Source organism: Trichosurus vulpecula, chromosome 6 (assembly GCF_011100635.1).
Source record: "Trichosurus vulpecula isolate mTriVul1 chromosome 6, mTriVul1.pri, whole genome shotgun sequence".
NCBI classification, from domain to species: domain Eukaryota; kingdom Metazoa; phylum Chordata; class Mammalia; order Diprotodontia; family Phalangeridae; genus Trichosurus; species Trichosurus vulpecula.
This window is the reverse complement of record NC_050578.1, coordinates 130,291,287-130,317,790: the sequence shown is the minus strand read 5'-3', so window position 1 is coordinate 130,317,790 and position 26,504 is coordinate 130,291,287. Positions and strand designations below refer to the sequence as shown.

Genomic DNA, 26,504 nt, shown 5'->3' with positions numbered 1-26,504 from the left:
TTTTCATTGTTGTAAGGGTAGGTCCAATGTGGGGGTACTAATGATATATTTGAAAATGACTCTGATTTAAAAACAAAATTCATTTGAAAAACTTATTTTAAAATCATATTAGAAAGGACTTTTCTTTGTTAGTAGCTTTGTTTTATCTGTCATTATAGCTTCCACTTTCCTCACGGTAGGAAGAATATAAGTGATATGTGAAGCAAGGTGGAGAGTAATGAGTCTTCTGTGATTTATGATGTCTTCAGGGCATTGACCCAAACCACATGCAGGTGAAAATACATATGATGTAGGAGTTTCAGATGAACATTAATTATATACAATTCATTCATTTTACCCAGCTGAAGACTTTACATTAGAGACCAATTTTTGAGTTAATCCAGTTCCGATACTGAGTCACTTGCGTGTAGACTCCAGGTCTTTTGGGAAGAGCACATGATTCTCCCCAACTCACTATTCCGATAAGGTACCAGATGTCATGGTTATCAGGATAAACCAGGGGTCCACCAGAATCACCCTGGGGAAAAAATAATTAAATAGATAAATATCCAGTCAAGTACTGCATTTTAATAGAATCAGAAGAATTTCAAGTACTTCTTTCCTACTGAAAGGAGGAATATTGAAATTGAACTAAAGCTGAACATAATGTTATAGAATACTTCCATAACTTACAAGTAAGCACACTTTATTAATCAGTTGGATAAATTAACTGTATACTTGGATATTATCTGTAATTTGTTAAAGAATGATGTTTGTTCATTAGTATGTAATTAATCTTAATTTGTGAGACTATAGGGGAAATCATTCCTCAAATTTTGTTTTCTTCAAAAGTTGACTTCATTTTATAAGTCTTTAAGATTGATCTCTGTTTAAAGGAGAAATTTTATCCTGAGACTAGTGAATATGGTTCATAGTTCTGTAGAGCAGTGTTTGAGAACTTTGGAATACTAGATATCTACCTAGATGTGCTTGATGTTAACATCAAACCTACCTTACAAGCATCAACTTTTCCTTCCATAAATCCAGCACATAGCATTCCTTTTTTTATAAGACCATTATAGACATCTGTTCCATTACACACATCAGTGCTAATGATTTCCACTCTGGCTTGGCGAAGAAGGTTTTGGGTTGGTCCTACGAACATGAAAAGACTTTAGTTAGTATATCATTGTGTATGTAGCCAAGACAAGCAAAGTCATCATCAAGTGTCTGAATCAATATATTAAGGTATTTTGAATATTGTTCAGTGTTCATTTTTTCATGCCATAAAAAATGTGGATAGAAGGAGCAACATACATGTATGAATAAATGTAATTTCATATCATCAATATCATCATCAGAATCATCAATATATCATAATAACAACTGACATTTGTGAGATAACCAGAATATTTTATTTTTTTGCAGGGGGGAAGGCAAGGCAATTGGGGTTAAGTGACTTGCTCAAGATCACACAGCTAGTAAGTGTGTCAAGTGTCTGAGGCTGGATTTGAACTCAGGTCCTCCTAACTCCAGGGCCGGTGTTCTAATCACTGCACCACCTAACCAGAACATTTTAGATGAGGACTAACCAGTATGTAGTATAATGGGGCTATTGGAAGGTGTATCTCTTTTAATATAATTCAAGATCGCATTAGCTTTCTTGGCAAAGATATCAAACTTCTTAGTAAGCCCACATACAGTCTACTAAAATCCGTACAGCTCTTTCTCTTGAACTTTCATCTCACTGTATCTCCTCCACTTATGAAGTTTATTTTTTTGAACCAAATGATGAAACTTTACATTTATCCCTAGAAAATGACAGGGTTGTTGTGAGGATAAAATAACATGAGTAAAACACTTTCCCAATTATAAACATGATATAAATGTTACTATTAATCAAAATAGCAAAACACTAGTAATAATAACGATGATGACAATTTCATCTTATTTAGTTTAGCACAATATTTTGGAATGTCAATAGGTTTTTGAAACTCGACTGCCATCAAGTGTGTTAGCCATCCCTCCCATCGCTGAAATTTTGATAGGTATACCATCTATATATTATATAAATCAGCAGTTAAAAAATGTTGAAAAGCAAAGATCTTTCACTGGAGACCAAGTTCTAATTTGAGATGGAGCCATTAGTGACTATTTATTGGATCAAACCATTCAATCAGGTCTGCCAAATTAATTTATTTGATTCTCTAGTCCCCTCACCCATTTCTCTATCATTTCTAAAAAGATAGCATGCCCTCTTCATCTCTCCTTGTTAGCCCTTGTTAACATTTTAATAACCATGCTCTTATCAAGCTAACTTCTTACCATCTTATCAACTATCTTCTCCTTGAGTCTCTTTTCTCTGCTTCCTGTCTTCAGTCTTTTTCGGGTTTGTCATTTTCTTTTAACTCCTATTTCTCCTCTTCAAGTCCTTCTGCTCTAGTCCTTTTTCTCCTCTAAATCCTTTTTCAGTTGAGTTTCTATCACTCAGAACATATCTTTCTCCTCCCTGGTCCTTCACTGCCTCCTGGTCTTCTTTCTTCTCCTTAGATCCCTCTGCTTGAATCTTTTTTTTCTTTTTCTAATCCTTCTTCAACTCAATTCCTTTTTCTTCCACTGAGGTCCTCTTCATTTAGTTCTAACCCTTCTCCTTCAATGAAAGTCCTTCTCTTTTTCCTTCTCCTTCAACTTTTCCATTGAGTCTTCCTTAATTCTCCCTCTTCAAATTCAACCTCTTGGCTTTTTCATATTTCCAAAACCCTCTAAATCACCTTTATAAGTTTTCCTCTATCATCACTTCTCTCCTTCTCCTCCCTCTCTCTTCTGCTACCACCACAACTAGCTGCAACATTTCCAATTTGTCTCCTTAACTATATGACATGAGTGAATGAAAAAGACTTGATTAAGTACATTACCATTCACCAAGCACTGTGCAAGGCAATGGAGATTCCCATACAAAAGGGGAGACGGCCCTTGTTTTCTTTCAAAGAGTTTACATTCTAACAAGGAGAGACAACAGACAAAACAGAGTGGTAGCTAGGAGGGGTATTTTAGTTTGGTAAAATTGACAAATCCTTTCCAAGAGTTGATTTTATTGTAGCTCTAAACTAGGAAAAAGAGGTGTGGACTATGGCACCTGATGAGTGAAATATTACTTGAAGGCAATTCTAAATGTAATGGATAACTGAGACAATCACTCGTCTGAACAGTGGGGGCCTCTGGCCAGGAGTATCAGACAAGAAATGTTTGAATCCTTCAAGGCTTGGTTTCTGATCTGCTTGACAATGGGTTAGTTGGTGAGAGGGAGTGAAGTGAAATGAAGTGTGATTGAAGTTGTTTCAATGTATAGACTACTTTTTGGACAGGGATGAAGTACCCTCTTTCTCTCGTGTACATCAAAGTACATACCAATATTTGTACACCAACAGTAATGGGACACAAAGGTAATCAAGAAGTGGTAGGTGATTTTAGTTGATGTATAAAATTCTTTTTCTTTTTCTGGAGAATAGAACAGATCTTGAGGTCATGGGACACAAGTTAGGCAATTTGTAATGGGAAAGACAGGCAAAAAAGGATGGGGAAAGGAAGTCATTGGGGGACACCTGTAAAGAAAGAGAAGAGAAGACCTGCATGAGATTTAGTAGTGTAGAAACCTAGGCATCCAGTAAGGGAGTTAGAAGAAGTGAGAATTAATTGCCTTGTCTTTAATGCTGAATCATCCTCAAAATATACCAAATTATCTCCTGAGCCACTAGGAGAAACACAGAATCATCAAATTTAGAGCTGGAGAAAATATTAGAGATATTCTATTAGAGTAGTTCCTAACCTGTAAGCTCTTGGGGGAACAGTTATTAGAAGAGGTCCACAAATCCATATATGTATTAAACATTGTCACTTTGATTTTTATTTGACCACAACAAAATATGTGGCATGAATACAACTACTATGATGTAAAATTCCATGAATATTTTTTAAATTAAAAGGGAGAACTCAATGTCTAAAAGTTTGAAATTGTTATACTAGGTAATTATGGACCAAAACAATTTTCCATGGAAGAGATATTCTCATTGAAATATCTATAAGGTACTATGTATAAGCTGTACTATAAGATTTGTCTCTTTTTTCATCAATACAAAGATAAAATGCATTATCTGGGATATGAGTGATTTAAAATGAGATATCATATAGTGAAAATAATGGACAATGATAGGCAACTTGGGTTAAGTTGAACCCTCTAAAATTCTAAGAGGACAAAAGGAAGACCTTCGGGTGTTAAGGAGATAATCTATAGAGAATTTTTAGAAAGACTGTCAGTGACAAAGACATTTTAGAAAGACATTTAGAAAGAATTTTATAAGATGAGAAAGGTTGGAGGAATAGGTCATAGATAAAACACAAAAGACCTAGAATTAAAAGTTGGACTGTATGCTGCCAGAAAGATATCTTGGCCATAGAAAACTGCAAAGGGCAGTCTTATGGGTCCTTGGTAGTCAGATTGCCGGAGACCTTGACACATATAGTGCAATGAATCATCATGTTATGAGTGATGTACCATGTACCATGAATCCCTGGTACTCTCAAAGTATGACTTCGATTGCTTTACTATAGTTCCTGAATAATTTTCAACAATAGCTCATTTGGATATAGTACTTAAGCTTTAACAGATGCTTTTCTTACAACAGCTCTGTGTGGTAGGTAGTATCAATGTCATCATTTTCATTTAACAGATAAGGAAATTACAACTGAGAACTAACCTAGATCTCTCCTGACTTCAAGTCCAACACACCTTCTATTTGAGTAGAGTGCATTTATTCCAAGGATGAACCTAAATGTGTTTTCTCTATGACAAATCATTAGGTCTCTGTACACAATTAAGCTACACCATTAAAAAATACTCACCATCATCTACTACAGATCCAAATCCAGTGACAAACACACTTGTTTGAGGTGGCAATTTTATATAAGATTCTGGGAGGCAAACTCGTTGGATCTCATTAGAATATTCAACATTTCCAGCTAGCTGCATCAAGGCAATATCATTTTCATGTGTAATATTATTGTATTTTTCATGAACAATAATTGTGTCAACATTTTGTTTTGCTAAAGGTGGTGTGATAGTTGTTCCAAATGTCACAATCCATTGTCTTGGATTCTTGGTTCTGCAAAAGATTTAAATGAACAAGTCATGCTTTGGATAATGTGCAAGGTTTAACCTTCAGATAATATGCTAAGTTTAACTCTTACCTTTAAAAAGCAGAGGTAAGATCAGAAGGGAAGCAGAAAATTGGGGGGGGGGATTTACAGTTTCTCATATAAATGTCTCATGTCTCAAATATAAAAAGAACTTTGTCAAATCTATAAGAACATGAATGATTCTCCAACTGATAAATGGTCAAAGGATACAGATAGGCAGTTTTCCAATGAAGAAATCAAAACAATTTATAGCCATATGAAAAAATTGCTCTAAATCATTATTGATTAGAGAAATGCAAATTAAAACAACCTTGAGATATCATTTTAAACCTATCAGATTGGCTAAAATGATTGAAGGGGAAAACAACAAATGTTGGAGAGGATGTGGAAATGGGCACACTAATTCACTGTTGGTGGAAATGTGAACTGATCCAATAATTTTGGAAAGAAATTTGGAATAATAACCAAAGAGCTATTAAACTGCCTATACCCTTTGACCAAGTAATATCACTACTAGGTCTGTTTCCAAAGATGATTAGGGAAAAAGGAAAAGAACTTATATATTCTAAAATATGAATAGCAGCTCGCTTTGTGTTGGCAAAGAACTGGAAGCTTTATGGATGTCCATCAATTGGGGAATGGCTGAACAAGCTATAGAATACTTCTGTGCCATAAGAAATGATGAACTCAGTGATCTTAGAAAAACATGGATATAATCGCATGAAATAATGAGGAGCTAAATGAGCAGAACCAAGGAAACGTTGTATACAATAATACAATATCATATTAAGAAAAATTTTGAGTGACTAACTCATTTTGACCACTATAAATACTCAAATTAACTACAAAAGACATGTGAAGGAAGAAGCTATCTGCGTCCAGAGAAAGAACTGATGAATAGAAATATGTATAGAATGATTATATATGCATATACATACATATATACATATACATATTGTATTTAGTGGTAGTCATCTCTAGGGTGGGGGCAGAGATGAAAGGGGGAAAAGAAAGTTACATGATAACTTTATCATATATTTAAATGGAATAGCAAGTTAATCATCTTTTTCATTTCTATTCTACTATGTTATGGAATGCTTGTTTTATTTCTTAGTTCAAAATAAAATAAATGAAATTTTTTAAAAAGAAGAGGTATTAGGACATATAACTTTGTGGCTTGAAAAGAGACCTTGGAGGTAATTTTCATTTACTAAAGTAAAAAGTTAAGGCATAAAAAGGAGAAGAAACTTGCCAAAGACCTTATATTTAGTTGGTGACAGAGCTGGCTCTAGAGCCTATGTGTCCATATACTTATTCCAGAGTTTTTTCACTATAGTAGGATGAGATTTTTCACTGTCCTAAAGTAGAATATAATCATCTGATACTTTTGCAGTACCTAAAAGATCAGTATGGATACTCTTTCCACCAATGGTGGATAGCATCTTCATAAGTCTAAGTCTTTCCATGGTTTTTTTCTAAAATCAATGGCAGGTAATCTTTAAGAATTGCTGTTTCCCCCCTCCCCAAAAAAATCCTGCTGCAGCTAATCTGGTGACATGTTTTTCTAAATATAGTTAGTATGATCCTTGTACACAAAACATACAGTCTGCCACCAGGACTTTACATGAATCCTTCCAGCTTGAGAAGAACTGGTAAAGTGTTCCACTGGGAAAAGATTCTAGAACAAAGAATGATTTTCTGGACCCTCTAAAATACACAAACAGGCATCAAAGTAAGAATTTTAGTACAGATTAACAACAATGGGGTAGCTAAGTGGTGCAGTGGATAGAGCACTGAGCTTGTAATCAAGAAGGCTCATTTGAATTCAGCCTAAGACAATTACTAGCTGTGTGACCCTGCGCAGGTCATTCAACCATGTTTGCCTCAGTTCATCTGTCAATTGAGGTGGAGAAGGAAATAGTAAACTATTCCAGTATCTTTGCAAAGAAAACCCCAAATGGTGTCACAAAGAGTTGGACTTGACTAAAAAGACTCAACAGTAACAAACTTTTGGAATGCTAAAATGGACCACAACAGAGCTGGAAGGAATCCTCACCAGACTCGCTACAATAATATGGAAATACGGGATCCATCACCACCAGGGAAGAAGGGAGGAGGAATGAGCATTTATATAATGTCTACTATATGCCAAGTACTAATGTAAGTGTATTTACAAATATTATTTCATGCACATCCTAGAAGAATCAACACTTCCTTACCAAAAAAGAGATGAGGATTGATAGAAATTATTAAATCATATGCAAAACCTACAGCTACAATTCTCAAACAATTTTGGTCTGAGGACAACCTTACACTCTTAAAAATAATTGAGGACTGTGTTTGGGGGGGAGGGGACAGATGGGGAGAAAATTTGGAGCTCAAAATCTTGTGGAAATGAATGTTGAAAACTAAAAATAAATTAATTAATTAAAAAATAATTGAAGACTACAAAGAATCTTTTTTAGAGACAGCTAGGTGATATGGTAGAACACTGGGCCCAGAGTCAGGAATATATGCATTCAAATCAGGCCTCAGACGCTTAATAGCTGTGAAATCCTGCATAAATCACTTAACTTCTGTCTACCTCAGTTCCCTCAACATGAGATGAAGAAAACAATAGAATCCTCCTTTCAGGGTTGTTATGAAAATCAAATGAGATAATATTTTTAAAGCATTTTAATATAATGTCTGCTGTAGGCCTGTGTTGGTAAGCAAAATGGGCTCTAAGCACTTAGTTGGCTTTTGTCTCCTTTGAGTAATTCAGGGTATTTCATTGAGCTTTGCTAGGTGCTAAGCCCTAGGCCCAAACCCCTATTAGGTGTAAAACCTATGTAGGTGTGGATTGGTAACTAAGGTGGGGCCAAGGTGGGGCTAACTCAGGGGAGGGCCTAGTTTTACCCATGAGTTTGAGTGATAGGTTTGGGACGTCAGAGGCTCTTAGACCACGTGGGTTTAAGTCACCTCTTTGTGACGATTTTAGGTCATGTGGGTAAGTCGCATGTGCGACTCACCCCTGATGCTGAAAAAGATATAAAACCAGGGGTTGACTTTCTCTTATTTGGAGCTCTTACCCACAGCAGTGGTGGCATGAGTGACTCTGGGCCAGCCCCTTCCATGAGCTCCCGGACTGAACCTAGATGTTGGTAACCTTGAATCTGTATTTGGTCTGTCTGTTGATGTTTATAATTTGTTTGTATTTGTTCTGAAGTTCAGGGTGCTGGATTTTTCCCCTGAACTAAGTGAATGATATTCATATGCTGAATTAAAGTAAGCTTGTCAACCCCTTCACATAGCTTTCCTTAGTTAAGCAGATCAAAAGAACCTGTGCTTTCACAGTGTGTCGGCAGCTTTCTGGGTGCTGGTGGTTGGTGGTTCTTATACCCCCACAGAAGCTGCTAGCCGGATTGTTGAAACAAGGCCCTTAATAAATGCTTTTTTCCTCCTTTCTTTATGTGGGTTATGTCTATCAATATTTACCTTATTAGAAATTAAAGATGGTAAATTTTGACAAATATTTATTTTAGACAATAATAATTCATTACATGTTAATGTAAACTGTATTTTGCTAAAAAAAAAAAACCTTGTATGTTCCAAAGCAAAAAATATATATAGAAGGGTGACATTGTTTTACATGTTTCTATGAATCTCTTTAATGTCTGGCTTAATAGGAGACAGCTAGATTCTCATATCTGAGTTTGCATTAAACTTGTGACAAGTTATTTTGGTTGAAGCTGAATATGAAGAAAATCTGACCTCACACATATATAGTTGGAAAAGGGGCAAGCATTTTAAAAGGCAAATAACATTAAAACACTTTTATTATAATAATTTTAACCTCCCAAACCTTTTGAAAGGGTCTTGAACATCCTAAAAGTCCATAGACCATACTTTGAGAATTTCTGACCTACAGATATACTTTGAAAAAGATACCACTTCACCAAGGAACAGTTGAGGCTTATAACAGGCACCCACCATTGGATTTGCTGAATGTAACTGAAAGTAATTTAAGTTTGGATGAAACCTATGAAATTACTAAAATCCAAGAATGGATTGAGAAGTTCTTCTGTGGGCAATATCTGCAAGAATGTACTAATATTCTATTGACAGAGATCCTTCAAACAAATTACTGAATCATATGGATTTGCTTGTGAATATTCCTTGGTTTAAGATGCCACTTCAGGACCAAGTCACTGACAAATTCTAGAAGATTATCCATCAATATTCCGGGCACTCTCCTAGGTGCTAAAAATGCAAGTACAAAGAGATAACCCCTACTTGAGTTTAGAATTTAAAAAGAGGAAAAAAAAATCAGCAAAACTAAGTAATGCATCAATCCAGTCAACCAATTCAAATAAGATACAGTATTCCACACACATAATCCTCTATTTTTGCGAAGAGATGGAAATGGATCTTTATTTCTCTTCACTGCAAATAAGCTTGGTCATTAAATATCACAGCAATTCATTTCAATTTTACCATCTTATTCTTTCTACTTACATTGTCATAAGGTATATATTGTTTTCCTAGTCTCTTTTCTTTGTTTAACATCAATTCATATAAGTAGTCAAGGTTTTTATTGATCCTGTTTCTGTAATCCAATATGTTAGCTCTCCCTCCTAGGTTTGTGTCAATCAAGTAATCTCCAAAATTATATAATAAATAAATATTTACTGAGACTCCTCTATGTGTATAATACTGTACCAGGAACTGGCTTTAATGCTTTTTCAGTCCTCGAGGACTTTGTAATTTAACAGGGGAGGCAATACCACTGTACCTGTGTCCTACCAAGTAATAAGAAATGCACAACAAAAGTGCTATAAGAGTCATTAGAAAAAGAGGAGAAAAAGGCTTTTCAGGAAGGGAGGAAAGTAGAATGGAGGAGAAAGAGTAGAACTGGAGGAGTGACCATGCTACGTGCAAGGGAAAATGAGACCAATCTGGCTGCGATGGAAGGTACCTATGAAGATGATAAGCTTTTCTGTTCTTTATCCAGCCAATGGATATCATGGTGATAAAAGACAAGTAATAGAGTCATCAATTGTTAGAACAACAGGATGTTCCTAAAGTCTGGACACATAGGCAAAAATGCGTATTTTCAAGAAATGAAATGATTTAAATATTCAACCACATTTTGTTTAATTGGAATATTAACAAATAACATCTTCAACTTCAAGTGACATCATATGATTTCATATTCATATTCCAAGAGCAAATGTGCTAAAATTGACAGCAATGTGGAGTTACTGAGTTATTGCATTGAGTTCATGTGAATCTTGCAGATCACATCAACCTTTGCTTCACAAATGATGGAAATCATATCGAAGATGTTATTTGTTAATATTCCAATTAAATAAAATGTTGAAAATTGTAGTTATTTCATTTCTTGAAAGTATGCATTTTTGCCTATGTGTCCAGACTTTAGGAACACCTTGTATTTGAGATCTGAGAGAACCCGATTCAAGTCCCTCATTTCAGAGATGGGAAAATGAAGAGAAAATCACTTATCAAAGGTCACAGAGTAGTTACTATACCTTAGTCTTTGTGAACTTACTTCTGAAAGCAGTGAGCTGCAGTCACAATCCAGGTGTTACTGATCAAGCTGCCACCACACTGATGGCCAGAATCCCTTAACTGGAGGCTGGCTTGCCATGGCCACTCTCCTGCTAGTGCAGCAGTAGTTCCCATGACTATCCTCTCAGTTGTTGACGCTGATGTCAATGGCAGGTATGATGAGGTTGTACGTATCCCGCAACCTGGTACAGTGAGATTGATCAGTTTCTTTTCATCAAAAAAGAAACATCAAACAATATGCCTTTGATTTACATTCATTGGCCTCATATCTGATCAGTCATGTGCCCTTTTCCCTTAAAATGTATTTGGAAATGGAAGGCACTTTGTCCAATCCCCTCATTTTATAGGTGAAGAATTGGAGACTCAGAGAGGTCAACCTTGGCCCTATTTTTACATCCATGGTATTTGGCCTTGGAAAGCACCTTGTAGTGTTTTCTATTGATCAATAGAAAATTTAGGAATAATCTTTTCTAATATTGGATAGGATGGGATTTTTAGAATTGGAAGGGATATTAGAGACCATTTGATCCACCCACTTCATTTTACAGATGAAGAAATTGACATTCCCACGTTCATGAAGGTAGTGAATAGCAGAACCAGGATTTGGACTCAAGGTCTCTGACATGGAATTGAATGTTCTTTCCACCATCCTATGTTATTATACTTTGAATTCATTCAATTTTAAAATAATACAGCTCTAGTTCAATATGTAATATTTTTAAGCATTGATTTCACATTGCCTGTGATAGGAGATTGAGCTAGCTCTGATAAAGCCCAACTTTAAAGTGAATCAATGAATGAAGCCTTTTTAAAATAGATTTTTGAGTTATCTCTGTTATTGTAACTTAGGGATAGAGTACTCTGATAGGGAAACAGCTAAGCTAACATCTTCCCCAGGTTGGGTTTATAAAATTGTAAAGAATTTATAATGCACTCCAGGGGTAGGGGCTTCCTTGGAGAGAATCGTATTGGAGAATAGGCTGAAGGGAGGGGTAAAGTAAACATTTAAGAGAGAGGGGAAAAAACGACACTTCACCAAAGCCAAAAAGTTTCAAATTCAAATACAAAAGATTTGAAAAATTCAATTTAAGAAAGTGTGCTCTTGGGGAAGCTTTGCCCTCTGCTGTCTCCCCACTTTTGACATGGCATGATAGACATAATTGCATATTTCCTCAACATAAGGAATATGCCCCGAATCACTGTCAGATGGAGCTGTCTAAAAGGTCTTTCTGGTTTTTACTAATTAGCTGTGGTTGTAGATTATTATTTTTTTCTTTGGGAGGAGGGGACTGGACCTGTGTTTTCCTCAGTGGAGGGGAACTTCTAGTGTAGAAGCTTCCTCCATTAATAATAGCTAGCATTGATATAGCTCCGTAAGTTTTGAAAGGTGCTTTATAAATGCTATTTCATTCTATCCTCATGACAATCCTGGGAGATAGGTGCTATTATTATCACCTTTGTACACACCAAAACTGAGGCAGACAGAACTTAAGTGACTTCCCTGGGGTCGCTCAGCAGCTAAGTGTATGGATTTAACTTAGATCTTCCTGATTCTGCATCTAGAGTTCTATCTACTGTGCCACATGGCTGCCTTATTAATTAATTAATTAATCTGCACAAGTGGCAATTTATCTGGATGTGAAAGCTTCAGAGAACTGCTTAAAATGCAAAACATGACTTTCCCAGGTTATGTCCCAGAGGCAGCACTTGACTCATGTCTTCCTGACTCCAATGTCAGCTTTTTATCTACAATGTTGCCCTGTTTCTCATCCTTGTTATCAATTATGGATCATGCTATGCACAAATTAACTATGGTTTTAGACTTACGGCTGTTGAGAAGGTCCCTTGTCTTCATGGAATCAATGGCTAAGACAAATGAAATGTGAACAGAATCAGGTTAGGTTAAGGCTACAGTCCTATGATATTTGACTTGATTTCTTTCAAATGCTCAACAATAGGAGTACTTGTTATCAGAAAGGAAAAAATCCAGTACAGAAAAGAGCCAAAGATGGGAATTTGTCATTAAGTTATCAGAGAAAAGATCAAAATAAAAGTTCTGTCTGGTACAAATTGTAGCACATTCTAATTTTAGATAGGCGTCAAACTGGCATTATGTTTTGTTTTGTATCTTGACTGAACACTAGAATTCTGAAAAAGATGACATGGCCAGAGTTTTCCATTAGTTAGGGCAACTTGGAATGCTAGTCCTTGGCCCAGATATTTGAGGGTCACATTGCTGCTAAGGCAGTGATCTAGGGGAGAAGACAACTACCGAGAATGATGCTGCTTTCCCAGCTCATACTAAAGAACCTGAGCATCTCTGTATAAAATCAATGCACAACCCCATCCCGCATCATCAAGGCAAAATAAGTGGACCTTCCTTCTTCCCTACAGATCCCTCAGGCTAATGTTTGAACATTTATAACCTCTTTCTCCACTTTAGGTTGTCCTTGAATTCAGGTTTCACCTGAATTATATATTATCTATCTATATGCGTATATAGATGAGTATATATAAATATCTATGTGTATGTATATATATATTATACATATACTATTCATATGTGTATATACATACATATATACATCCATGTGTGTATGCTAATAATAGAAAATAGGGAAACATAGTGTTATTGTCCTCATATCTCAGATCCCTTCTGAGGATAGACTAGATTCAAGCTTCCTACCTAGGCATCCTACTTCTTTGTCTTCATCTGCTTATATTAATATGAATGTGTTTGGTGATTATCAATATATATGTATATACATTATATAATATAACTTTATCTATCTATCATCTATCTATCTATACCTAACCTTTTGCACTGTAGCTAGGTATGGAGTATGGTATTTTAGTGATTCAGATATTCTGATTAATAAGTAATTAACATAGATGCAATACCTATTTTAAGCAATTCTCATAGAATTGACATAAAAAATATTCAACCCTAAAACTATAGCTGGTTAATATTATCAACACTCAGACGTCTATAGTTTTTTAAGATATAAGGTCAATTTCATGTTTCTTTGATGATTGAAAAGGGACTTCAGAGTCTTCCATTACTTTGGGTTCTCTGTTATGAACATAATTTTTCTTTGTAGGCTCTTCTAGAGCTATACCCTCTGTAAGGAGCCAAGGGGCTTTTCCCCAAAGGCCCCCTGTGATCTTTTGGACTAGATCACTGAAACATGATGACTGGCTGTAGAGTTCTAGGCTAAGCATCTTGGCCATTTGCCCCAAATTCTACTAGAAATCTGGAAACCTCGACAGAGACAGAACTTTTTTCAGTGATTGAGATAAAAACCTTTCCCCTTTACAAAGTTCCATCTTAGGTTTGGGGAAGTGATTAGAGATCAGATCAAAGGCTATATTTTTGCTAATGTTGAATATACTATTTTAATTTGACTTTAGAGACACAAAATAAAGATAGGTTAACACCAAATCAAAAAGTTATTATATGTGTATTGTGTGAAAAGCATTGTGGGGATATAAAGAAAAAAAACAAGGTGTGGTATCTGCCCTCAAAAAACTTTCAGTCTAATGGGGATGGCCTTCTGTCATTTTTCCTAGTTGTGTGATGATATCATCAGTGAGCTTCTAGAAGCTGGGAGGTCTTTAAATAACAAGCTGCTGGCTATTAATCTGGGCATTGTTATCAACCAGCTGTGTGACTTCAAGGAAAGTCAAGTCTTTAAGGATCAACATGGCAAAAACCATTTTCATCTTTGAGTTGTGAGTAATAAATGACAATAATTGAAAAGCAGTGCTAAAAGAGGAAGTAATCCAGATCCTCTCTGTAATGTTCTCCTCACATACCATGCTATTGAGTTTCCTAAAAGTAAAACATTTTATGGACCTTTATTTAGTAAACCTTAGTATTTGAGTAACACAACCTAAAAGTGGTGTGACTTAGTGCTCTATTATAGTTTCAAGGATAATACATACATAAATACACCTATGATGGCAGACTCTTGATGAAAGGTAGGTGATGACCCCAATTCTTATGACATACAAAAGGAATTACATGGAAAAACAAAAACAAAGATAAAGCCTAGGGAGTGAAAGGGGGAAGCCACTTACGTGTGATTTTAATTGAAGAATTACTTATGGCCAAAGAAAACTTTTTGGTTTTCAGGGCTTGATATAGCGTACTTCCAATTTTTTTCTTAATTCTTACTACACCAATTGAGGAAGGGTAGCGAAAAAGGAACAGCATAAGGACATTCACACCATCTTTATCAGGGCTATAGATCATGGACAAAATAAAAGAGAAAGTTAATATTGGCGTTTCATCATCATTAACTCTTTCTATCCCAGGAGTTACATTTACCACCCCAGCAGCACAGTAGATAAAGCACTGATCAGAAGTCAAAAAGACCTGAGTTCAAATATGACCTTGAATATAAAATATATGCTACTACTATTACTATCAGCTAACATTTATATAGTACTAACTTTATAATTATTGTCCCATTTGATCTTCACAACAACCCTGGCAGGTAGGTGCCATTATAATTCCTATTTTATGGATGAAGAAACTGAGGCAAACAGATAAAATGACTTGCCCAGAGTCATACTCTTACTAAGCATCTGAGACCAGATTTGAACTTAGATTCTGCTGACTTCAGGCCTGGTGATTTATCAACTGGACTATGTAGTTGCCCTATTTGTAAAGCCCTCTGCTATTATATAAATACTAGCTATCTATTATCCACCTTTAATTGACCCAAGCAATATATGACATAAATCTAAAAAGTGATCTTATAAGTAGAGAATTAATGATTTAAACATTAATAAAAGCATACTATACTTTATATAATTTCTGTGTTGCTGAAAGATTGGATGTTAATAGTGTTTATTTGAATTAAATCATTATAAATGTACTATAAGATCTTCTATTTATATGAATCATATTAAATTAGTTTAAAAGTGACATATGGTGGGGGGAGTTCTTAATTGTTAAGTACATTATCAGTCTCTTTAATGTAAGTGAATTTGTACCCAGAGGCACAGACCAATAACCAAAATTCCTTCTGGGTAGGTATATTTTAATTCATGGGATATTTCTAGTATAATAGCCAGTATTTATTTACTCTTTAATCCTATCTAAGAATAGGTAGAAACAGCTGAGTTTGAGATATGGCAAAGCCATATATATTCAAGCTAGTATTCTACCTTCCATAAAAGCAGTAGGATAGGATAGATTTCAATATGAAATCTTATTGTACTAAAAGTCACATATGATTAATTAATTTCATCATAATGGCAAATGTTCAGGGATAGAAAACCAGCTTCACATACCTCAGTCTGATAACATGGGATTTGATATATCTTCCTCTGTGAGATGACTGTCGAAATATCTTATACATCTGTTTTGTTAAGAAAAAAAGAAGAGTGTTTGAGATCAATAGAAGATAATATGGAAGAACACAAAATGTGTAACTGCAGTATAGTTTATAAATCATTTGAACTTGAGAGCTAAACAAGTGGGATTTTTTTATTCACACATACCAATTTAAGTTTTGTATTTGTAAAAAGGTAATCATGAAATTAGATGACTTCCTAGTGCATTTATAGCAGTAATAAGAGAAAATATGCATCCATGAGAACATAATGTCAACATAGGCAACATTCCTGGTTCAACATTGTTATGAGAGGCCTTATAATAAAGTAGGTTACTCAAATCCAGAATATATTGCTACGTATACGTTTACAGACTTTATTTCCCTTCCCTGTACTCTTAGGAAGTCAGTTGACCCACAAATGTCTGTCATAGAACTCCAAGGAACCCTGAGTGTTAGTCATCTCTCTGACCCACACCCTTTTGCAATGGAGATTGTACTTAAAATTGGTTTTAGTGTAGTAAGGTAAATATTTTTTATCCAACTCTTTGAATCAGTCATTGATGGGATTGCAAGTTTTCATAATTCCCTAAATGCACCTGAGTCCTTAGAGTTACTGCCACAAGTCAAAGAAGGTTCCTGAAATTATAGGTATGTGAGAGAAAACAGAGTGGATTCTTGAGGGAAATTGGGAGAAGATGGGGATCTATCCTTTTGAATGAATGAATGAAAAAGCATATATTAAGCACTGTGTTAGATGCTAGGGATACGAAGAAAAAATATCTGAGAGTCCATAATCTGGGTTTTGTGGATACATTTCAGGGGGTCTGTGAACTCGGTGAGGAAAAATTACATCCTTATTTTTACTCATTCTAAATGAAATTTAGCATTTCATTTGATTATGAATATAGGCAACCTACTAGAGTAGTATTAAAGTCCATGGGTGTTACCCAACTGCCAAAGAGATCGTGGTACAAAAAAGGTTAAGAATTCCTGAAGTGAACAGTCCTTGCTCTCAAGGAAAATTCAAATTCAAATCAAGTGGAAAGGGCCAGAAGTTCTAAGAGTGAAGTAGTGAGATAGATGACAAGACTTTGAGTGCTTTCACCAAATAGATGAAGTGTTAACATATAATTCAACGGGGTATTATCGTATAATTTACCTTCCTTTCTAAAAAAAATCAAGGAAATTAGTACATTAGATTTAAGTGGAAATGTAGAAATCATTGGAATCAACCAGGCAGAAATAAGGCATCAGGAGAGCTCAATCATGACTTAACAACAACAAAACCAAGGGAATGAGTGGGAGCCTGAGAGACAATAGTTAGAGGGGGCTCAGTCTAGGGTTATCTCTATGGTCTTCCCCAGGTCTCCGGGAACTTCTCATCTGCCAGCAAAATCAGACTCAGACAAGGGGCCAATGACTTTTAAAACATCCCTTTCCTAAACTCCGGGCTAGGGAAGGGCAGGAATTTTTTCCAACCATATATGTAGAAAGTTATCAGAAAATATTAAAATCAAAAAATTAACTGAATTTGATATTGGCCACTTAAAATATCTCCCTCAGTAAAGAGTGGGTAGAGTTTAGATATGACTGTGTAATGTTTGGGTATTTTTACAATATCCAGCTCTTCCTTTGCATAAAAGTGAAGGTGTGACAGTGTAAGTTTAGGGAGTAGAGACTGTTTCTTGAGAAACTGAGGTCTCCTTGCTCTTTATCTGAACATCATGAAGAGGGTTATCTCTTCCAAGACTGCCCCATTTGGCTTCATAAAGGCCATGATGAGGCAGGAGTTCAGGCAGGAGTTCATGTTCTTCAGTCACTTACAATTCCTGGTTCCAATTTGTGAGCTAACGTAATTAATGTTTACAACATTTTTCTTCCAGGCACGTCAATAGTTCCTTACATACTGTTCTATCCTGACTCAGATCTTGACACTATCGATATAAATCAATTGTCTCCTTTGACAGTTTCAGTTCAAAGTTATGAATTAGGTCATTTTATACTTAGGCTGTTATAGTACTTCAGGCAAGAAAATATCTCAAACTCTGGGTTCATGAACAATCATTCTCATCAAAATCAGTTCTTGCAAAAGTCCAGCCCTGGTTTGAACTAGGATAGTAACAAACCAAGGGACATCTTTAAAGCAATATTTCTTGTTGAATAGTCCTGTACACACCCAGTTACTGCCTATTGCAAGTTTGAGCTTGAAGCTTTCCCCTAGTTTGTAATTGCTTTGGGATTAAGTATTCTAGGAAGATCATTAGTCTCAGGTTAACAACTGGGGAAGTGTTCAAGGTACACTCATAAAAATATGCTTTCTAAGCCCTGCGGTCCTTGTGTCATTAGTATAAGATTTAACTCTGGTGTAAGTACACACCAGAGGGCAAAAAAGCCAGTAAAGTCAAACTCTCCTTTTCTGTGAGTCCTTTCAGGATTGTTCTAGACTGCAATGACCTTCCTTTCCTCAGAATCATAGTGTGTAACTCATTTATTTATGATTTTTCTTGTATTATTATAATGAACTACTGTTTATTCTTTTGTACTATTCACTTACTGTTTATCTCCTTTTCCCAATACAATGGTAAATTCATTTTGGGCTTGGCATTTTTCTGTGCCAAAGCATTATGCCCTGATATCACCTACCACACTTCTAGGTGGGTCTAGATGGGAAAGGACATTGGATTGCTTTAAGAACTCTAAGGAACCTGAAAGTCATCTAGTCCCAGTGGTGTCACACTCAGAAACAGGGGCCACTAAACCATATATAAAGATCTCTGCAGGCCTCAAGTTGACTTCGAAAAATCACATATTAACATTACCTGTGTTCTATTGTATTTTCATTTATTTTGTTAAATATTCCCCAGTTACATTTTAATCTGATTCATATTCATATGACATATTCAAGCCTGTTGGGTGCAGCTCACAGTGTGTTTGACACCTCTGACTAGATTCTAGTTCATTCCTCTCATTTTACACGTTAAGAAAGTAAAGCCCAGAGAATTTAAGTGACTTGTACAAGATTATACAGGTGGTAGTTTGCAGCACAGCAGGGATTAGAACCCAGGTCCTCTGATCAAGGGTTCTTTCCATTCTACCACATGGTTTGCCCTGATTTTATTTTAGATTCTTACATACAGAACTGGCCCAAATCAAAATCTTGAAATAAGCATCTTTTTTCCTCCTCACCTCCCTTTCAGCATTCCCTGAACTGTCCTTTCTACTGTTATCTCATGCTCATTGCCTGTCTAGGTTCGATCTATGGACAGTATCCAGAACTCTTGACTGTCCCTAACCCCTTTTTTTTTTATCAAAACATGGCTTGCTTTGAGTTGCATTCCCTCAGTTCCTGCCAGATATCCTTTTGCTAATTTACGTACCTATTTACTCTGAGGCCCTAATGGATGATAGTCACTCTATGTGTTTTCCTTTCTCTTGTAACATTTGTATTTTAACAGGGACTATAAATGTTCATCTTAAAGAGTGAGTAATTGATGAATTTTGAGAGGGAGTGGGGTGAGAAGAGAGAAGGAAGTCTGCACTTCTCAGAATTAACCAAGGCATAGCTGTCATGGGCATGCACATGTTCATCATTAGCAAAGTGCTAACCTCATACCTAAAAGACCCACCATACTTGATTCTAGAGAGTAAAACCATGGATAGTTCCCATGTAGATTATGATCTGTTAAGCAGGGGCGGGGAACCCAAGGCCATGTGTAGTCTTCTAGGTCCTTGGGTAAGGCCTTTTGACTGAGTCCATGTTTTATAGAACAAATCCTTTTATTAAGGGGATTTGTTCTGTGAAGTTTGGATTCAGTCATAGGATCACACTTAAGGACCACATGTGGCTGAAAGGTCACAGGTTCCCCACTCCTGCATCAGGGTTTATCCAAGACACTAGGGTTCTGCCTTATCAAGAAGTTCTAATATCTATGTTTTCATTTGCTCACTAAGCAAATAAATATATTGTTTGGAATATGAACTTTGATGAGTAGCAGATGAGGTCCTTGGGAAAGATGGCAACCATTAACCAAAAGTAGTGAATACTGTCTTTTGGTTCTATTTCATTGATTTTGTTCTTCTGAAAGATATATTTTTTTTAATTAACCCTCCCATAGCATCATATATGTCACTAAACCGATTTCCTACCCAAGTTTGGTCGATGATATGTTTTTCCTACATTGATCTAAAACCTGTCTCCTATAACTTAACTCTTTTATCTGCTTTTCACCTTTGAGGCCATACCCAAGAAGTCTTTTAACTCCCTCATGGGACAACTCTTCAAATGAGCTACCATTTTCTCCTGATGTTTTTATTTTCTGGTTTAAACATTCTTCAAAGGGCATGCACAGTTTTATAGCCCTTTGGGCATAGTTCCAAACTGTTCTCCAGAATGATTAGACCAGTTCACAACTCCATCAACAATGCATTAGTGTTCCAATTTTCCCACATCTTCTCCAACATTTATCATTTTCATATTTTGTCATGTTAGCCAATCTGATGGCTGTAATGTGGTGCCTTAGAGTTGTTTTAATTTGCATTTCTCTAATGAGTAGTGATTTAGAGTATTTTTTCATATGACTATACTTAGCTTGAATTTATCTGCAGACTGCCTATTCATATTCTTTGACCCTTATCAGCTGGGGAATGACTTGTATTCTTATAAATTTGATTCAGTTCTCTATATAGTTTAGAAATAAGGCCTTTATCAGAGACACTGGTTGTAAAAATAAATTTATTTCTTCAATTGATTCTCCTATGATATGCTTTCAAGTGTCAAGCCTACTTGTCATCTTGGCTATGCAGCTTTGAATGTGCTAAAGAATATCAATGTCCCTTCAAAAATGCAGAGCCCAGAACTGAACACATTACCTCATGGTAGAATAGAAGCAGGGCTATGAATATCTCTCTTGTTCCAGACAGCATATTTCTTTAAATGCAGCCTAGGATCACATTAATTTTTTTTGGTCGATTCATCACACCAATTAATTTTTGTCTAGCTGTATCTCTTCTAGTCTATATTTATATAGATGATTTGTTAAAGCCAAAAAGAACGCTTTTACATTTATTCTATTAAATTGTGTTATTTTAGATTCAAATCTTCAGAAAGGTATAGATAAAAGAATAGGACTGAGGGGGCAGAGCCAATATGGTGACTGGAAAGCAGGTAGTTGTGTGAGCTCCCCACCAGGTCCCTCCAAAAACCTATAAAAATGGCTCTGAACCAATTCTGGATCTGCAGAACCCACAAAATAGAAGAGGGAAGCAGGGATCCAGCCCAGAACAACCTAGATGTTAGCTGGAAGAGGTCTATCACGCGTGGAGCTGGGAGCCGAGCAGAGCAGAACCCAGCGTGGGCAGCAGCAGGACCAACCAGACCGGGAGCCGGGCAAAACAGGTCCTAGCACCCTGAATCAGTGAGCTGTGGCAGTTACCAAACTTCTCAACCCACAAACACCAAAGACAACAGAGAAGGTTACTTGGGGAAGGAGGAGTGCTGGTGTGGCAGAGCTGCCTGTATAGAAATAGCTCTGAAATCAATGGTGCATCCCCTCAAGCTTGGAACAAAGTACTCTTTACTCTACAAGCAGTCATACCCTGACAAAAAACTCAAGGGTCAAATAAGTTGGCTGGGAACATGGCCAGGCAGCAAAAACAGACTCAGATTCAGTCTCAGACTTTGGAATCTTTCTTTGGTGACAAAGAAGACCAAAACATACAGCTAGAAGAAGTCAACAAAGTCAAAGAGCCTACATCAAAAGCCTCCAAGAAAAACATGAACTGGTCTCAGGCCATAGAAGAGCTCAAAAAAGATTTGGAAAAGCAAGTTAGAGAAGTAGAGGAAAAATTGGGACGAGAAATGAAAACCATGAAAAACAAGTCAATGACTTGCTAAAGGAGACCCAAAAACATACTGAAAAAAATATTGAAGAAAACAACACCTTAAAAAATAGACTAACTCAAATGGCAAAAGAGCTGCAAAAAAGCCAATGAGGAAAAGAATGCCTTGAAAGGCAGAATTAGCCAAATGGAAAAGGAAGTCCAAAAGACTACTTACTACCTTAAAAATTAGATTGGAGCAAGTGGAAGCTAGTGACTTTATGAGAAATCAAGATATTATAAAACCCAACCAAAGGAACGAAAAAGTGGAAGACAATGTGAACTATCTCATTGGAAAAACCACTGATCTGGAAAACAGATCCAGGAGAGATGATTTAAAAATTATTGGACTACCTGAAAGCCATGATCAAAAAAAGCCTAGATATCATCTTTCAAGAAATTATCAAGGAGAACTGCCCTGATATTCTAGAGCCAGAGGGTAAAATAGAAATGGAAAGAATCCAGAGATCGCCTCCTCAAAAAGATCCCAAAAAGAAAACTCCTAGGAATATTGTCACCAAATTCCAGAGCTCCCAGATCAAGGAGAAAATACTGCAACCATCCAGAAAGAAACAATTTGAGTATTGTGGGAAAACAATCAGGATAACATGGGATCTAGCAGCTTCCACGTTAAAGGATCGAAGGGCTTGGAATACAATATTCCGGAGGTCAATGGAGCTAGGATTAAAACCTAGAATCACCTACCCAGCAAAACTAAGTATCATGCTCCAAGGCAAAATATGGGTTTTCAATAAAATAGAGGACTTTCAAGCTTTCTCAGTGAAAAGACCAGAGCTGAATAGAAAATTTGACTTTCAAACACAAGAATCAAGAGACGCATGAAAAGGTAAACAAGAAAGAGAAATCATAAGGGACTTACTAAAGTTGAACTGTTTTGTTTACATTCCTACATGGAAAGATGATGTGTATGATTCATTAGACCTCAGTATCAGAGTAGCTGAAAGGAATATGTATACATATATGTGTGTGTGTGTATGTATATATATATATATATATATGTGTGTGTGTGTGCATGTGTGTATATATCGAGGTGTATATATATATATATATGTATATACATAGACAGAGGTCACAGGGTGAGTTGAATATGAAGGGATGATATCTATAAACAAACCAAATTAAGGGATAAGAGAGGAATATATTGAGAGAGGGAGAAAGGAAGAGATAAATTATCTCACATAAAAGTGGCAAGAAGAAGCGGTTCTATAGGAAGGGAAGAGGGGGTAAGTGAGGAGGAATTAGTAAATCTTGCTTTCATCGAATGTGACCTGAGGAGGGAATACCATACACACTCAACTGGGTACCTTACCCCACAGGAAAGAAGGAGGAAGAAGATAAAAAGGGGGGACAATAGAAGGGAGGACTGATGGGGGAGGAGATAATCAAAAACAAACACTTTCGAAAAGGGCCAGGGTCAAGGGAGAAAATTCAATAAAGAGGGATAGATTAGGAAGGAGCAAAACATAGTTAGTCCTTCACAACATGAGTATTGTGGAAGGGTTTTACATAATGATACATATGTGGCCTATGTTGAATTGCCTGCCTTCTTAGGGAGGGTGGGCAGGGAGGGAAGAGGGGAGAGAATTTGGAACTCAAAGTTTTAAAAACAGACGTTCAAAAACAAACAAAAAAAAGTTTTTGCATGCAACTAGGAAATAAGATACACAGGCAAGGGGACGTAGAAATTTATCTTGCACTACAAGAGAAGAAGGGAAAGGGGGATGGGAGGGGAGTGGGGTGGCAGAAGGAAGGGCTGACTGGGGAATGGGACAACCAGAATATATGCCATCTTGGAGTGGGCGAGAGGGTAGAAATGGGGAGAAAATTTGTAATTTAAACTCTTGTGGAAATCAATGCTGCAAATTAAATATATTAAATAAATTAAATTGAAAAAAGGGAGAACAGGACTAAGATTATAGTCTTGCAGCCTATCACTAGGGATCTCCTTCCCTATTAGCCATTTATCAATTATTAGATTTTCTTTGGTTATGGTCATTCAATCAGTAGCTATTTAAACTATTTGTACTATGATCTATCTTGAATCTTTCTACCTTCTCCACAAGACATAGAAATTCCCTACTGTACCAGTTTACTAGTCCTATTAGAAAAGGAAATAAGGTGAGCTTGGAGCAGTGGGGCTTATTCTTCATGAATCAACATTGGTTTCTAGAGATCAATGCTGCTCTTCTTAAGTGTTGACAAACACACATATCCTGCTGGGAAAACATCATTCTAGAATTTCATCAGAGTTGATTTGTTAACCTTAGTCCTATAGTACCTCTCCCATATTCTCCACAATTCCTTCAAAACCAACAGTCTTAGCAATCAAGTCTTCAGATTCCTACAGTGTCCTGGGCAGATAGACATACACATACACACACACACATACATACCTATACACAAAAAACATACGTGTGTGTGTATGTCTGATATGAAAGAGATCCTCTCCAGATAGCTCAAATTAGATGACTTCTACTTATATCTGGTGATTTAGGAGGGCACAAACGATACAGGCTGAAGATAATTATAAAGAATTGTTGAAAATAGTGAAATCTTTGGTAAAAAAAAATTAGGGATTTTATGGCACAGATGGAATTTTCACCTCCGCTGCTGCTGCTGATTGAAGATAGGGGATACAGTAGAGAAAGTAAGGTAATAATGAATTATAAAGATGGTTTCTGAGAATAAGACTTGGATTTATGGAACACAGCTCAAAATATAGGAAAAACAGGCTCTGGGATAGAGATGGAATTATCTTGGGGAGTGCCAGTGAATGATTTTGACCTATCTTATGATTTGAGTTGCTGCTGATGTATGAATACTACCTGTAGAAATGAGGCTGTGATATGCCCAGCCTGTGTGATTGCTTCTCTTGTTGTTGTATTGTATACAGAAACTTCAAGAGTTACGCCCTTCCTCCTCCTTCCTGCACCCTGCCCCAGTTTGGGGACAATCCTTTACTAAACAAAAGAAATATGCTGGACTTTGAGTAGGGAAGACCTCAATTCAAATTCCACCTCAGACATGAGCTGTGTGATGGGAGACAACTCATTTAACTTCTCTCGGCCTCAGTTTTCTCATCTGTAAAATCAGAATAGTAATAGCACCTACCTCACAAGGTTGTTGTGACGTATTATGATTATTAAGAATGGTAATCTCTCTTTTTGCTTGTATTTTAAGGGTTAATACTCTTTGTTAAAGCACTTTGAATAATTTCTAACACACATTATCTCAGGTGTCTGTTCACAAATACCCCAAGTATGATTAACAGGCAATATGAATTTGAGATCCTAGCTCAAGGAGACCAAGATGGCTTCATAGTTATCACCAAGATGGGGTGAAGAAAGCCATGACTGAAACATGACCTGGGAAAGGTATTACTTTTTTCACAGGTAACATGATAGGTAAATGAGGTGGGGGAGATAGCTTTCATGTATTAAGAAGAAATACTCAGCTCTCCCCTTCTAAGGAAATATTCTTGTTAATGTATGGTTTAGAGTAGGTCTATGAGTTCCCACTCACTTCTGAGATTCTGTGGTTCTGTATTCTTTTTTTTAGCAGAGACTTCCAACAGATGTCAAGATAGATAAAGTCTCCTATAACAACTACTTTCTACTTAGCCAGTTTTGTGATCTCTAGAAATTCAGCCTATGAAAAGATTCCTAAACTGGCACTTAATTAGACTTGGTTTCACCTCAGACATTTCCTATCTGTGTGACATGGGCAAATCATTTAACTTCTCTGAGCCTCAGTTTCCTCTTCTGCAAATGGGATAATAATATCAGTAGTGCTCATATCATGGTGTCATTGGTAGGCTCATGTGAAATAATGCATATAACATACTTTGCAAGTTTTAAAGTACTATATAAATGTCAGTTATTATCTACCAAGAACTCATCATACTATTTTTCCCCATCCAGGGAGAATGTGTTTTGTGTATTTTATAACATTATTTCATTTTCTCCCTCCTTTTAACCTTATCACCATACTCTGTCCACGGGTTCTTGAATTTCCACATAGTTGCCTACTTTCTTGATCAAGTATTCTATTCCCTTATCTCCTCTATCTAATCAAGCTCTTTCACATAAGACATTTACCTTTTCTTTAAAAATCAAGTTGAATTTGTTAATGATTCATACTGTCCACATTAATGCAGAGACATTTGAATCATGAGTATATTTTCTGACTCTAAAGTCAAATGTTTTTTACTCTAAATTACTGGTTACTTCCATTGATATTCATTTTGTTGCATGTATTTATCCTCTTCAATGTCTGAATTAACAGTTTGTGGTCAAAGCATTTTTGGTCAGATTAGGAAGTATCTGGGACAATTCTGTAAAATCAATACTCATTAAACATAATTCATCCTTAGTCAGTAGCCCATCCTTACTATATCTTGAGCCACAGTCCAAAAAGCTAAATTGCATTCTCCAGCCTCATTCTCCGCCAGCTGTTTACTTCTCATATAAGCCTTTTCCATAGGCTCTGTCTTTAATCACCTACTTCCACACCCTTCCT

The 26,504-nt window shown here is 36.3% G+C and overlaps 1 protein-coding gene across 1 annotated transcript in view; it reads right to left on the bottom strand.

Annotated features, from left to right (window-relative positions):
* Nucleotides 1–355: 355 nt before the first annotated feature.
* The window catches only part of TMPRSS11F (transmembrane serine protease 11F), a 42,554-nt gene continuing 16,405 nt past the window's right edge, over nt 356–26,504 (bottom strand). The window contains exons 4-10 of the mRNA XM_036765018.1: nt 16,045–16,112; nt 14,824–14,987; nt 12,571–12,609; nt 10,724–10,925; nt 4,879–5,138; nt 992–1,134; nt 356–517 (exon numbers count right to left, since the gene is read on the bottom strand). Of these exons, the coding sequence (XP_036620913.1) occupies nt 356–517; nt 992–1,134; nt 4,879–5,138; nt 10,724–10,925; nt 12,571–12,609; nt 14,824–14,987; nt 16,045–16,112 (1,038 nt within the window). The remainder of the gene's footprint in view (nt 518–991; nt 1,135–4,878; nt 5,139–10,723; nt 10,926–12,570; nt 12,610–14,823; nt 14,988–16,044; nt 16,113–26,504) is intronic.